The 15,299-nt window shown below is 40.7% G+C and overlaps 1 protein-coding gene across 1 annotated transcript; it reads left to right on the top strand.

Annotated features, from left to right (window-relative positions):
* Nucleotides 1-3,330: 3,330 nt before the first annotated feature.
* On the top strand, nucleotides 3,331-4,150 carry LOC138909098 (uncharacterized). The gene is made up of 2 exons (XM_070200216.1): nucleotides 3,331-3,834; nucleotides 3,929-4,150. The coding sequence occupies exons 1-2, from the start codon at nucleotides 3,331-3,333 to the stop codon at nucleotides 4,148-4,150; spliced, it is 726 nt and encodes a 241-aa protein (XP_070056317.1).
* Nucleotides 4,151-15,299: the final 11,149 nt, after the last annotated feature.

Below are 15,299 nucleotides of genomic sequence, written 5' to 3'. Positions count from 1 at the left end.
ACGAAGGTATCAATGTCACATAGAAAGAAACTCCGAGAAGTCTCTGAAGACAATATCACCGTCACAGAAGAAGACACTGATGGGATTATTTTGCCGCACAACGATGCCCTAGTAATTTCTCTTAACGTTTTAGATTTCAAGATTAAATGTATTTTGGTTGACCCAGGAAGTTCAGCCAACATCATTCAATGGAGAGTGTTGGAACAAGCCAAGCAAACCAGAAGCATCATTCCCGCAACAAAACTCCTCGCCGGGTTCAACTTAGCAAGTGTGACAACCTGAGGGGAGAGCTTGCTACGCACGAATGCCGAAGTGGTCATGAAGACTACCTTATTTGAAGTAGTAGACGACGACATGGGCTACAACATAATTCTTGGCAAACCATGGCTAAATGAGATGAAGGTCGTACTATCAACATATCACCAACTTCTATAATTCCTAACTCCAGAGGGAATCAAACAGATAAAAAGAGATTAACCGGCAGTAAGGGAGATGAACACGGTATTGGTTTCTAGGAGTAAAGGGAAGAAACACAAGGCATAACAATTACAAAAACTGATGCCTACTCCCGAACCGAACGAAGATGACAAAGGGGAGGAGCTGTCGGAATCCCACCAGGTACCAAAATATTTTCAGGTACTGGAAGAAACGGACACGACCAAGTCCACGACGGAAGAGCTCGAACAGGTGCCGTTGTTCGAAAAATTCTCGGAGAGCAAATTCCACTTGGGGACAGGACTCAACCCCGAGCGCAGGTCAGGATTTATTGAATTTCTTAAAACTAACGTTGATTGTTTTGCATCGTCGCACGCGAATATGAATGGTATCCCGCTAGAGGTGTCCGTACATAAGCTAAGCTTGGACCCACTTATCCCACCGATAAGGAAAAAGAAGCGCCCAATTGCCGAGGTCATAAATAAGTTTGTCAAAGAAGATGTAACTCGACTGCTCGACATCGGTTCAATCCAGGAGGTAAAGTATCCCCACTAGCTAGTTAACGTAGTAGTAGTTCCGAAAAAGAATATAAATTCCGTATGTATGTAGATTATAAGGATTTGAATAAGGCGTGCCCAAAAGACTCGTTTCTACTGCCAAGCATTTATCAAATGATTGATGCAACGACCGGACACGAGTTGATGAGTTTCCTTGATGCCTATTCCGGGTACAACCAAATTAAGATAAACCCGGAGGATCAGGAAAAAACTTCATTCATAACGAACTTTGGCACATATTGCTACAATGTGATGCCCTTCGGGCTTAAAAATGCCGGAGCCACTTATTAGAGGCTCGGTAACAAAATGTTCGAAAAGCAAATAGGAAAAACAATGGAAGTGTATATAGATGATATGTTGGTCATTTCTTTGAATGAAGGTGACCATCTAAAACACCTTCAGGAAACCTTCGACATCCTAAGGAAGGACAACATGAAGCTTAACCTTGAAAAGTGTGCATTCAGAGTTAGATCCGGTAAAATTTTGGGTTTCCTGGTGTCACAAAGGGGGATCGAAGTCAATCCCGATAAGATTAAAGCCATCGAGGACATTCCAAACTAGCTAACAAACGTAAAATATGTCCAAATCCTAATCGGGAGACTGGCCGCTCTAAGCAGGTTCATTTCTCGGTCTTCGAAAAAAATGTCATCACTGCATCTCACTTCTGAAGAAGAAGAACAACTTTGAATGGACACCAGAATGCCTACAGGCCTTAAAGGACCAAAAACGGTATATATCAAGCCCTCCGTTACTATCAAAACTGGATGAAGGCGAACAATTGCTAATATACTTAGCGGTCTCGGAGGTAGCAGTCAGTGTCGTTCGAGTCCGGGAGGACGAAGGTACGCAATCTCCTGTCTAATTATGTTAGCAAAATTTTATCGAGAGCGAAAACGCATTATTCACACCTGGAAACACTGGCCTTAGCTCTCGTAGTCACCGCTCGAAAGCTCAGGACTTATTTTCAGTGCCACCCGGTAGCTGCGGTGACAACTTTTACCCTGCGGAATGTCCTTCACAAACCTGAGTTGTTAGGTCGGCTGGCCAAATAGGCAGTTGAAATTAGTGAATTTGATATGGAATATAAATCAAGGACTCCGATCAAATCACACGTTTTGGCTGACTTCGTGGCCAATTTCAGTCTCGAGCTACTACCTTTAGCCACAAAATAAGTGGTTATGGTGTCAGAAATGACATCAGGACTTTGGACCTTGTTCACGGACGGAGCTTCCAACATGAAAGGGCCCGGACTCGGGGTGGTCTTAATCACACCCTCGGGAGAAACCCTGAGGTAGGCCATAAAAACTTTTCCCTTGACTAACAATGAAACCAAGTATGAGGCTTTAATTGCAGGACTTGAACTGGCCCGAGGGCTAGACTCCGAGGTCATTGAAATCAAATGCGATTCTCAACTAGTAGTAAATCAAGTATATGGAATCTTCGACACCAAGGAAGAGAGAATTAAATAATATGTGATTAAATTTCAATCTTTACTCGCACGGTTCAGGTAATGGCCAATCACCCACATTCCGAGAGAAGAAAATGCATAAGCAGATGCATTGGCTAATTTGGGATCGTCCACGGAAATGAAGGGATCTGATTCTGGTACAATCGTTCAACTCATGCATTCGGTACTGGATGTGGACAGTTATTATGAAATAAATACAACCAACCTAGTCTGGGACTGGAGGAATGAGATCATCGGTTACCTTAAGCACGACAAGTTGGGCGAAGTCCCAAAGGCATCCCGGACACTCAGCACCAAAGCAGCTCGCTACAGCTTATGTTTAGGAGCCTCCGAGGCTAACTACATCATGAGAGAGGTTCATGAAGGAATTTGCGGGAATCATTAAGGTGCAAATACGTTGGTCCTAAAATTGGTTAGGGCCAGATACTACTGGCCTCGGATGGAACAAGATGCGAAGACATTCATTCAGAAATACGACAAGTGTCAACATCATGCACCGTTGATACACCAACCGGTAGAACTGTTGCATTCGGTACTATCCCCATGGCTATTTATGAAATGGGGGATGGACATAGTTGGACTGTTGCCACCGGCTCCCAGGAAGGTAAGATTTCTTTTAGTTCTAACCGATTACTTAACTAAATGGGTTGAAGCAGGTCCTTACCAGAAGATCGATGAGCGTGAAGTGGTCAATTTCCTATGGGAAAACATAATTTACCAGTTTGAAATATTGAAGGAGATTGCTGCGACAACGGGCCACAATTCATAGGCTCTAAGGTTACAAAATTTCTTGAAGACCTGAAAATTAAAAGAATCACATCTTCACCATACCATCCGAGTGCAAATGGGTAGGCAGAATCAACCAATAAAATGATTATTAAAAGCTTCAAAAAGAGGTTGGAAGCAGCAAAGGGCAAGTGGCCCGAAGAGTTACCAGGGGTGCTATGGGCATACCGGTCGAAAGCCAAGTCAAGCACAGGGGAGATACCTTTCTCTCTCGTAGACGGCGCAGAAGCACTGATCTCGGTGGAAGTAGGAGAACCGACCTTACGGTACTTCCTGGCGGACGAAGAAGCAAATAATGAAGCATTGCTGGTCAAACTGGATCTACTTGACGAACGCAGGGACTTGGCGCATATAAGAATGGTGGCTCAGAAACAAAGGATGGAAAGGTACTATAATCGGAGGGCTAATCTCCGCTATTTTAAAGTGGGAGACTTGGTTTTAAGGAAAGTGACTCAAAACACTCGGGAGATCAACGCAGGAAAGCTGGGTCCGACTTGGAAAGACCCTTATCGGGTTTCAGTTATCACCGGAAAAGGATCATACGAACTAGAAAACCAAGATGGGGTCAAATTGCCGAGCAACTGGAATGTAACTCACCTCAAAATGTATTACTGCTGATGAAACCTGCTTATACTGAAAGTATGTGCTACACTTTTTGTCCCAATTGAATTTTTCTGGCAAGGTTTTGAATGAGGACGGAAAGCATACTACAAAGGAAATGTCATCAGTAGAGATAAGACCTTTAAATGACAAGGCATTGAAACAAAAAACCACTGCGGGATGGTTAAATAGTCTTTGGCTCAATGGCAAATTCCTAATGGGAAGCAAAAGTTGCCATCGGACCAAAGGCTATTCAACCGTTCACAAGTGTTTTTCCTTAAACAAGCCACTAGGGGGTGGTTAGATAATCATTTGCTCGATAGCAAAGTTCCTAACGGGAAACGAAGCTTGCTATCGAACCAAAGATTATCCAACCATTCACTAGTGTTTTTCCTCCGAAGAAGAAAGATTTCTAGAGTTCCAATTCACACTCTTCGCATTCGAACACGGGGTGGGGGGATAGTATGAGAATACGACAACCTAATTGCCACGAAAACTAGGACTACATGACCTGGGAACAAAAATGTCTTATCGGTACCGGGGACTGCACAGCAAGCCCCGTAGAAAGAAGTTCTACAAATTAGCCACATGTATTGGCAATTTCTTTTCTTGAAGCACTCGACTGATTATGTAATTTTAAAGATAAAAGGAATAAAATGAAGTCCTTTTATTTTTATCTTATTTCTTGTCCAAACGATGAATCAATTTTATCATTTGAAAGTTAACTAAGTACTTCAAATCCTAGTGCCAGAATGAATAGGAGACGTCCTCTTCAAGAGCACTGTAAACATAAGAGGGCCCTCTATTATGAAACCCGCATAGTAAAGGGTTGGTTCCGAAAGAGTTTATGCCCGCAACCCAAATGATATCGGGGGAAAATACACCTAAAGCCTTGCCTAATACGATACAAAAAGAATAAACTTTGTGCAATGCTCAAACAAAAAGTACTTTTATTTATTAAACGTGCCAAGCAACACAAGTATAAAAATACAAAAGGAAAACAACAAAGAAAAAGAAAGCAAAAAGCTAAACTACACCCACAGAACTCGGGGGAAAAGAAGCATTTGCGCCCCCGGGAGAAGTAGGCGGATCTGCCGCCGGCTCAGGATCCTGGCCTTCATCATTATTCTCTGCAAGTTCCTCCTTAGTTTCTGAGAACTCGAAATCGGAACTAGAAGAGTCAGTTGCATCAGGTTGAGCCGGGAGGTATTCTCGAGCAGTTAACTCCAATGCTCGGGCTTTGGCGATCTCATCTTCAATATCAATGACGCCCGCTTTGGCCTTTTCTAAGGTTTTCCTCCTCATATGATATATAGAGTGTGTGTTTTTTATGATGAGGAATCCCCTCGGCGCTGAAGTTTTGATTTAAGCCAATCAACCTCGGTCAAAAGGCCATCTCGCTCGGATCTCATGGTGCTAAGGCTAAAATCGAGTTCATGGATAGTGGTTATATGAACCTTATTATGTTCCATGATCTTCTTATACCTATCCTCTATCTGGGCACACTTTTCTTCGGCATCAGCAACCTCTTCAGCTTTGGAATTCAAGGTTGCCTCCAAGTTATTCACTCGCTCAATAGAGGTAGTCTCGTGCTCGGCAACAACAAGCACAACATCTTGAACTTCAAGCCACTTAGCCTTAGCTTCTTGGAATTGACCATTTAATTGAGAAGCTGCTTGACTAAGGACCACTACCTCCTGCCAGCTAAGCTGTAGTCGGGCCTCAAGATCATTCGCCTCAGCGGCTTTCGCTTCTAATATCGGGAGGCGCGCGGCGAATTGATCCATCTCGGACTTAATCCCTCTTTAGAGAGGATCAATTTCTAAAGGCCCTCAGAAGTAAGGAAGTTGGCCTGCAAAGAAATACCAAAGTTAGAAACCTTGTCATAACAAGTCAAGAAGAAACAAGCAGTAAAGAGAATAAGTGCAATACCGATGTTGCATTGTGCATGGCGTTATTTATCATACACTCCGCGAAAGAGAGTGTATTTTCTTCTTATCTTTCTCTAAAGCCAGCGGATTCAGATAATTGGCGAGTTCCACTGGCCTAGACAGCAGATGGCACTCCTTGGCACCAAGAGAGAGACACGCCTTCCCCCATGGGGATCTCCAAAAGGGGGCGAGTAGTTGTGCCCCAAATTCCCGTGGTCAGGGGACTGGGGAGGAGGGACATCCTCCTCTTGGGCATCTGCGATCAGAAGGGGAAATGTAGCAGTTGCTGGTGATAAAGGTATGGTCGGCGTGGATGGAGATAAAGCTGATGGTGTTGAAGGATGAGAAGCAGTTGCGGTAGAAGCATTGCTGGTTGTTGGTTGCTCACCAACTGAAGGTAGAAGAGGCCCGGTACTCGATCTCATAGTACCGGAAGTAGCAACTGGGACCGGAAAAGGAGAATCGGCATTCTCCACTAAGTCAAACTCTCCCAGAGCGCTCGGACGTCGCCCTCGGTTGGTGTTCTAAGCTCTCCATATTGAGAATTCTGTTGAGCTGATGAAGATCTTTGTCTCCTTTGAAGGGAAGCCTCTTCATCACTAGCTTCCCTATCATCATTAATGACCACAGTGGCTGGGCTGGCTCGGGCGTGGCCTTCTTTATTTTCTTATTTTTACCCCTGGCTAAGGAAGAACGTCGCCTTTTTGATTGCTTCTTCTCTGACTGGTTGACTCCGAGAAGAAGCACATGCACTGGAAGCAGATCTGAGGGCACCCATTCGGGCAAGAGCTTCCTGCAATAGCCTTGTAGCCTCTGTATGGTCAACCAAAACATCCTCCTCATGGATGAAAACAGAACCCTGAGAAAGACCTGGATCAAACAAAAAGGCAGGATTAGCAGGTTTTCTTATATATAAAGGTGGGACGAAGGAAGAGTCAGTTTACCGTGATTCTTGGCCCTCCACCTGTATTTTGGGGCCAACTCCTTCCACCGGTGGGTCTCTGATGTGGTCATGTGCAGAATCTTCTGAACCCACCGGTCAAGGCCTTCAACCCTTGGAGGTGTCCATCGAGTTACTGAAATAATGAATAAGGAAAGGTTAACAATGACATAAATCAGCCTATTTTCAGAAAAAGAGATAGACTTTAAACTTACGTGAACAAGTCCAGGATTCAAGGAAGGATGGAGTTGTGGCCGGGATGATATCCCTGGTAGCAATGACGACAAACTGCTACATTCATCCACTGTCATTGTCATCGTCCATGTTGGTAAGCAAAGCATGGTGGCCACGCTTGCTAAAATTTATTACTCCTCCGCAGAAGATATTGGGTGAATAGAGGTTTATCATATGAGACAAGGTGAGAGGCTCCTTCGTTTCCAGGCACAGCCGCCACAGACATGCGACCATTCGCCACACCCAAGGGCCCACCTGTGCCAAATAAACCTGGTACCGGTGGCACATCTCCAAACTCACGGGGTCAAGTACACCACTCAAAGAAAATGAATCCAAAGTGAAGAGATACATGTAAACGTATGTAAACCCCTTCTTAGTGAAGTTTACTCGCTCCACCAGGTCAGGAGCAATGATGTTGAGGGCATGGCAGTCACAGTTAAGGGTGGCATGTGGGCCGGTTAGGACCGGGACCGGCCCAGGACCGCAAGCCCACATGGGCGGTGGGCCTAAACGGTCCTAACCGGATAGGACCGAGACCGTGGGGTGGTGGGCCGGGTAGTGGGCCGGTCTCATAGGGGGGCCCGCGAGACCGAGACCGTTTAGGACCGGGACCGGATGAGAAGTGGGCCAGTTCAAGCGGTCCTAAACGGTCCTAAACAGGCCCAATGGATAATCTTTTTTAAAAAAATTTTTGACCGTTTGGCCATTTAAAAACTAGCCGTTTGGTCTGCCAAAATAGCCGTTGGCTATTTGTAAAATAGCCATTTAACCCCCCAAATTTTGTTTTAACCCCAAACTTTTTATAATTATACTTTTTCCCTATTTTCAACTATAAATACCCCCTTATTCTTTCATTTTTCTTTCAATCTCTCTCTAATATTCTTCTATAATTGCTTACTTAATTGTTACAATTTGTGCAAAATTGTGAAGTTGGTGAATTGAAATCTTCAACGATAATTATTTTTCAACAAGTTGTTCGTCAATTCGGTAAACTCGTTCCAACTCTTAAGTTTAATATTATACTTTTGTTTGTTTTATTTACTTTTCTTGATTAATTAAGATGGCTTATTCCCTAAAAAAATATTTAGTAAAAATAAGAGAAAATCCAAGAGTGGTGAATCTAGTGGCGAATCTGTTCCTCCTCCACTTCCCCCGGCTCCCCGACTGAAACCTGTTACCCGTCCTACACCTCCTATCCTTGATAGCGATAATAGTTTATTACAATTTACCGAGAGTCAATTTTGCCATAATATTGCACCCGGTGAACAATTAAACCATGAATATATGAATGCTCTTTATGGTAATCCAACTATTGATGAAAATGATGATGAAGAAATAGATTTTGATGAAACGCAACCGGATGACGACATACCCACTAGTCCTGCTCCTGAAGTTAACCCAACTAGTAATAATCCAAATGATCCCCCGTCTGACCCTCCTGTTACTGCCCCTACTTTTTCTTGACAACCTTCTAAACAGGCAGAAACATCTCTTGTTTGGCCATTTTTTACTCAACTAAGAGAAAAAAATAGGGCTAAGTATAAAACTTATGGCAAAGAGTTAGCTTTTAAATATATTAGAAGTCGGGAAGGGGGGGAGGAGGGGAGGGGGCGGGAAGTTTGACTAGACACATATTGCTACACCCTCAAGATAAAGCTAAATATTTTCGTATGAAAGCTTTGACAGAGGGGACAAGTGCACCTAGTCAGGCTGACCTTAGTACCGGGTCAAATCAATTTCAACCGGGAATTAACACTGTTACCGGTGGTATTTTATATTATGATCCAAAAAAAGATCGGGAAGAATTGGCAAAAATGGTTACTGTTATGTGCTTACCCTATAGTTTTCCTTCTAACCCTCACTTTGTGCATTATATTAGAAAAGTTTATAATCCTATATATCTTAAGATGTATATATAGTATATAAATCGAATATTAATGTATAAATCTTAAGATGTATATATAGTAAATTGAATATAGCTTATATATCGTAAGATTTATATATAGTATAGTATAATATATATATTATAACGCATTGCTTTGAATATCTCTTTACAATATTTTTGTCTTTATATTTCAATTAAAAAATTTAGGTGACAATTCTATAGTATAATTTACAAGGAATTGCCTTAGATATTTTTATTATTATTTTTTTTCTCTAACTTATATAAAAATAATTTAAAAAATAGAAAGTATCTGTTGGGCCCACTTGGGCCCGCTTAGGACCGTTTGGGCCCGCTTAGGCCCGGGACCGGCCCACTTAACACGGAACCGTTAGTTCGTGGTTCCGGTCCCGGACCGGTTCCAACAAGAAGCCCGCGAAGCCCGGGACCGCTTAGGACCGGCCCGCCTAGGACCGGACCACTTAGGACCGGGCCTGCGAAGCCCATTTAGGATCGGGCACGGCCCACATGCCACCCCTAGTCACAATCCTCCTTCACAACAGGAATTCTAGAAGGGCGGATAGAAGAAGGATATTTGCCAACAGCCCAAGTTCGAGGGTTTGAAGTGGGAAACTTCTCTTCGAAGTCCTTGGCCGTGTTGAGATGTTTGGGGATGATGGTGTTCACCATATGAGGATCATCATTAACATCGACCTCTTTGTCTTTGCTCCTCTTTGGGCCCCCACCGAAGAGGAGACCGGAGTTCTTGGAAGAATTAATGTAAGAAGCCATAATCAGTAGAAGATGATTAGAGTTTTTTGAAGAAGATCAAAGAAAGATGGAAGCAGAGAGAAGTTTAAAGCAAAAAATTTGAGAAGAGTTTATGAAACTGGTACAAGTTAAAGAAGAAGAATGAGGCGTATAAGTAAAGGTATAGGTGGCTAACATCGTGACCATGATTACCTCGAGAACCGGCAAAAATATTGCTAAATCGTAGAGTAACACGTGTTTGGGGTATTAAATGCGAGGAGACGTGCATCTTATCAAGCGTCAGAAACTTTTCAAAAGGGTTCAGAAAATTTTTCGCCAAGAAAGAAAACTTTACCAACTTCCCGGTGACACAAAGATGTGCCACCGGAAAGCAGGGGGACTTTCTGTATAAGGTAAAATAGGTTTATATTAAATGTTCGTATGATAGCGTAACACATGGAACCAGAGGCAGATGGAAGATGAAGCGAGTAGAAACCAAGTCCGAGGACAACAGCTTCAGTTGGCACTGGAAAGATTCCGAAGGGAACACAGTTAACGGAAGCAAATGAATATTTGTCACCAGATGACATTTAATGAAGTATATTCCTCAGTATTCAATGCACAGCAGTTGCAGAAAATTTTGGCATTCATGGCATGCCGTTACATATTCATCAATGACCCCCATAATTGTCATTTAAGAGGAGCTTGATCTTAGGACCTTATTCCCTAGGTATAGCTATAAATAGTGACTTCAACAACCATTGTAGGACATGAAATCTCTGGCAAAACTTGTGCTACATATTATTCTCAAACTAAATAACACTTTTACTTTTTATCTAATATTATTTTTATCACTGTCTTCGAAAGCACTGCTCCCGGAACCAGGCTACCTGCTGTTTATTTTGATTTCAACGCTAAGTCTTATACTTTTCATTTAATTCATTTATCATTTTGGGATCAAATCGATAATTTGCTTGTCTACAAATCACGCTATAAATTCAATTGTACCGTTTTACGGGTAAACAATTAAGTGGTGGGTTACCGTGCATTTGACATGGTTGATCCTTGAAACTGAGTCAAGGTATTTGCAGAATTTTCACTCACACTCAAGAGTGGTGTGCTGCAAGCAGTCCCCCCCAGGAGGTTTTAAACTTGTGTTTCCTTGAAATTGAGGTAAAGTATTTGCATATGCGTGATTTGCATGAGTAGTAGAGAAAGAGTGTGATTTTGATATATCCTCATATTAGCTTTTGGATACTAAGGAAAAGGTAAATTAAAGCTGACGGGAGTGGGTTTGAATTAAAGAAATTATTCTAAAGAAAAGTGAAGAGACGTTTTTTCATTTCATTTTGAAGTGGAATGCGACAAGCCTTATGTTGCTGGAGACGTATCAATTATTAGAACATCACAAGAGATAGAAAAATAATGTTAAGCATTAACAATTAGAATCAACTTTCTAAAGTGGCGAATCATGTCATGGAGATAGAAACCGAAGGTTTGATAAGTTATTTATCAGTGTCAATAACAAAATTAAGTTCTAACAAATTGAATACTTTAGATTTAATTGTGATAAATATGATTTCTATATAAGAAAAGTATTTAGTTTTTTTGGTATTTGGCAACCGAAATACTAATATAACTGATATTTAAAAATGTCTAGTACACCTGTATTGAATATACAGATCTTGACTTTGAGAAAGAGTCATGAAACTATATGGAAAATAATAGTCACGTTTTGGTAAGAGTTACACAGAAGCTTACCAATGAAAATAAATTGAGTGTGGACTCCAACTATTGAGTTTAGTCTTAACAATGTACCTTCAAACATAGCCTTGCGTTGTATTTTTTTTTTTTTTGAGCTGATAACATTTGTTTGTATTAAAAGAACCAGTACATAGATTGTACTGAAAACCATATTTACAAGTAAGCAGAAACAAAAATAGTGGTATGCAATCCTAGCATGACCCGAGAATATTTAGGATAGACATGGTATCTTATGTGAATCTGTTTATACCCATAACCAAAAAGTAAAATACAACTAAGCTTGATCTTATGTACTGAGTTGTTTCTGTCCTCAAAATATCTAGAATTCCTCTCTTTCCAGATTGTCCACCAAATGCATGTTGGGACAGTCCTCCGTCTATCTCTATTTGTTGTTTCAGCTCAAGCTTCATCCCAACTGAAAAGAACCTCAGTAATCCTACAAGGCCTTGTCCAGGAGATACCTCTGAGACTAATAAAGATTTTCCATATTTGGTCCGTTATTTTGCAGTGTAAAAATAGATGGCTAATTGTCTCAATATTTTTCCCACATGAAAAATATCTTGAGCAGAATGAAATCCCGCTTTTTATGAGATTATCCTAGGTTAAAACAACCTCCTTTGCTAGTAGCCAAGTGAAACAAGCTACTTTGTATGAAATCTTGATTCTTCATATATGCTTCCATGGCCAATTAGTTATATGTAAATCAGTGTGATTCAAAATATTATATGTTGCCTTCACCATGTAAACTCCTCTGTTGTGACTCTGCCACCATAGTGAGTCCACCCTATTCTGTATTCCCTTAAATGCTTATAGTTGCTTGTAAAATTCAGTCAATCTAACTATCTCCCAGTCATTCAACAATCTTCTAAGTACATGATCACAACCTTGAGAAGTCCACATGTCAGCTACAGTCTTCTGTTGGTTTTGAGCCAGATAATATATATTAGGGAAAAGTTCCTATAAATATCTATGTCCCAACCATTTATCATTCCAAAAAGAAGTGTTGTTACCATTTTGCACTCTAATGTATTAGTGGTTCTTCATTATAGGCCAGAGTGTCCTAATAGATCTCAACACACTAACTCCATATATTGTATTGATTTCCTTTGACACCCAGTTATCTTCCTCACTATATTTAACTTTGATAGCACTGCTCCATAAGGTTTGAGGTTCTTGGGAGTTTCTCTATAACCATTTCATTTTGAGAACCTTGCTTTGATTTTTCAAATTTCGGATGCCCAGACCACATTGGCCTTTTGCAACTGTGAGAGATTTTCATTTGACCAAATGGAAGACCTTTTTTTCCTTATTCCCTTGCCAAAAGAAAAACCTTATAAGTTTGTCCAAACTCTGATTGACTCCTGCTGGAATTGGAAACAGGGACATCATATATGTAGAAAGTGAATCTAGCACTAAGTTAATTAGGATAAGGCTTCCTGCCATTCATAGATATTGTGCTTTCCACCTAGACAGCTTCTTCTCACATTTTTCAATAACTGAATTCCATATCACTTTGGATTTGAATCGCATCCAAAGGCATGCCAAGATAAATGGTAGGTAGACTTCCTACTTCTCCCAATATTAGCATCAATTATTAGGTACTACAGTAATAAGAAAAAAATGGCTCTTTTTCCAGTTAATGTGAAGTCCTGAGATACCCTCAAACAATACCAAAATAACTCTCAAAAATCTCAAATGCTCCTCTTCAGCATCATAGAAAACTAAAGTGTCATCAGCATATTGGAGATATGTGATCTCCAGACTATTAGTTCCATTCCTGGCAACCTCAAAACCTTTAATCCATCCATTGACTTTTGTTGTCTTGATCATATTGTTCAGACCTTCCATGGCTATTATGAAAAGAAAGGGAGATAAGCGATCTCCTTGTCTTAAACCTCCATGAGCAGGGAAAAAAAACCTTCGGAGATCCATTTATGAGGATGAAAAATCTGATAGCAGAGATACAAAATTTTATCCATTTGATCCATTTCTCCCCAAAACCCATTTGTTCTAACATTTTCAATAAGAATCTCCAGTTGACATGATCATAAGCTTTCTCAATATCTAGTTTACACAAAATTCCAGACTTTTTCTGTTTGATCCTCGAGTCCATAGCTTCATTAGCTATCAACACTGCATCCATTATTTGTCTTCCTTTGATAAAAGCCATTTGTTGTGCATCCACTAGCTTGTCTACCACCCTTTTTAGTTCAGTCAAAACATTTGAGATCAACTTGTAAAAACTCCCTATCAGGCTAATAGCCATGAAACCCCTCAATTCCTTAGCCCCTGTCTTCTTAAGAATCAGAGCTATGTATGTTGCATTGAAGCTTCTTTCAAACATTTCTTGGGAGTGAAAATTGTTGAAAGCCTCCATAATATCTTGCTTCAAAATGTCCCAACACTTGATGAAGTAGCCCATTTTGTATCCATCAGGATATGGGGCCTTGTCAGTTGCACACATCTTCAGGCAACTCAAGACCTCTTGCTCCTCAAATTTTCTTTGTGGACGCTCCTTCTCCTCTTCTGAAATTGTAGGCAATTGTCAAATCTGACTAAAGGTCTCCACTCTTCAGGCTCTGTAAATAAATTCTTATAGAATTCAATAATCTCATTTTTTATTATGTTTGGCTCCTCCACAGTTTCATCCTAAATCACTAGTTGATCAATTTTGTTGCATCTCTTGTGTGCATTAGCAGTTTGATGAATAGACTTTGTATTTCTATCCCCTTACTTGAGCCAAAGGGCCCTGGATCTCTGTTGCCATGCAATTTCTTCATTCTTGAGGTGATCCTCATATTCCATAAGAATAACTGCCTTCCTCACCAATTCCTCCTCTACTAGAGTTATTGTTTGTTGTATGGAATCAAAGCATACCAATTGATTCAGCAAATTTCCCTTACTGCTTCTACTCCATTCTTTTAGCTTGCCTTTGAGAGCTTTAAATTTACAAGCTAAAATATAGTCTGGCCTCCCTGAAAAATCAAAAGATATCTACCATTATCATAATCCGTCTACAAAACCTTTAGTATTCATCCACCAGTTATCAAACTTAAAGTATGATTTGATTTGCTCCCAAGCACCACAATGTAAGGACATAGGGACATGGTTAGAAGTCAACCTTTGAAGGAGAGTTTGCTTGATATTTCTAAAATTGTCATCCCATTCTTCTGAAATTAGAATTTTGTCAATTCCAGAAGCAGTTGTATGATTATCCCCATTAAACCAGATAAAAGAACTCCTTATAGTTGAGGATTGATTAGTTCCGTATCTTCAATAAAGTCTGAAAACTTCACCATCGCTCTTGACCTCCTCAAGCAGTCTTTTCTTTTCAGATGGGTACCTTGTGACATTAAAGTCACCACAAACTGTCCAAGGGCCTTCCATCAAGCCTCTCACTGCACCAATTTCCCTCCACACTATTCTCCTTTCTATTTTACAATTGGGAGCATATACCCATGTTATATGGCATACAAAATTTTGTAAAAGAGACTCAAATTTGCATGTCAAAGTATATGTACCAGTCTGTAAGACCTCCCCTTTCCAAACTCTACAATCCCATAACATCATAATACCCCCTCTCGTGCCACTAGCTTCAAGACATGCATACCTCACCTATCTCCCACCCTAAATTTGACTGACAACCTCCTTAATTTTTCCCTCTAATTTTGTTTCCTGCAGACAAATAATGTTTGCCTTCCAATTGAGCACTAGACTCTTTATGATCCCCCTTTTCTTCTTGTCATTTAATCCCCTTACATTCCATGATACTAAATTGATCTTCACAATACAATGATTGGCAAATCTTTCCCCCTATTTGTTTTCCCATTGCTTTTGAATTTACATCAAAAGAGGCTAAACCTTTTAACTCCAGTGAACCTTTGAATCTCAGTTTCATAACATCCACATTTGTCTCCAATCTTCTGACTTGTCTGCGGCTATCTATTTGCAT

The sequence above is a fragment of the Nicotiana tomentosiformis genome, chromosome 1 (assembly GCF_000390325.3).
Source record: "Nicotiana tomentosiformis chromosome 1, ASM39032v3, whole genome shotgun sequence".
Classification (NCBI taxonomy): Eukaryota; Viridiplantae; Streptophyta; class Magnoliopsida; order Solanales; family Solanaceae; genus Nicotiana; species Nicotiana tomentosiformis.
Note: the sequence above shows the minus strand (reverse complement) of the source record. Positions and strands in the feature narration are given on the sequence as shown.

What these genes read in the sequence shown, in the direction of transcription:
- LOC138909098 (XM_070200216.1), top strand. Translation starts at nt 3,331, where the DNA reads ATGATTATTAAAAGCTTCAAAAAGAGGTTGGAAGCAGCAAAGGGCAAG. An exon ending in AATTGCCGAGCAACTGGAAT is followed by an intron (nt 3,835 to 3,928) that starts GTAACTCACCTC and finishes TTTTCTGGCAAG; the next exon opens with GTTTTGAATGAGGACGGAAA.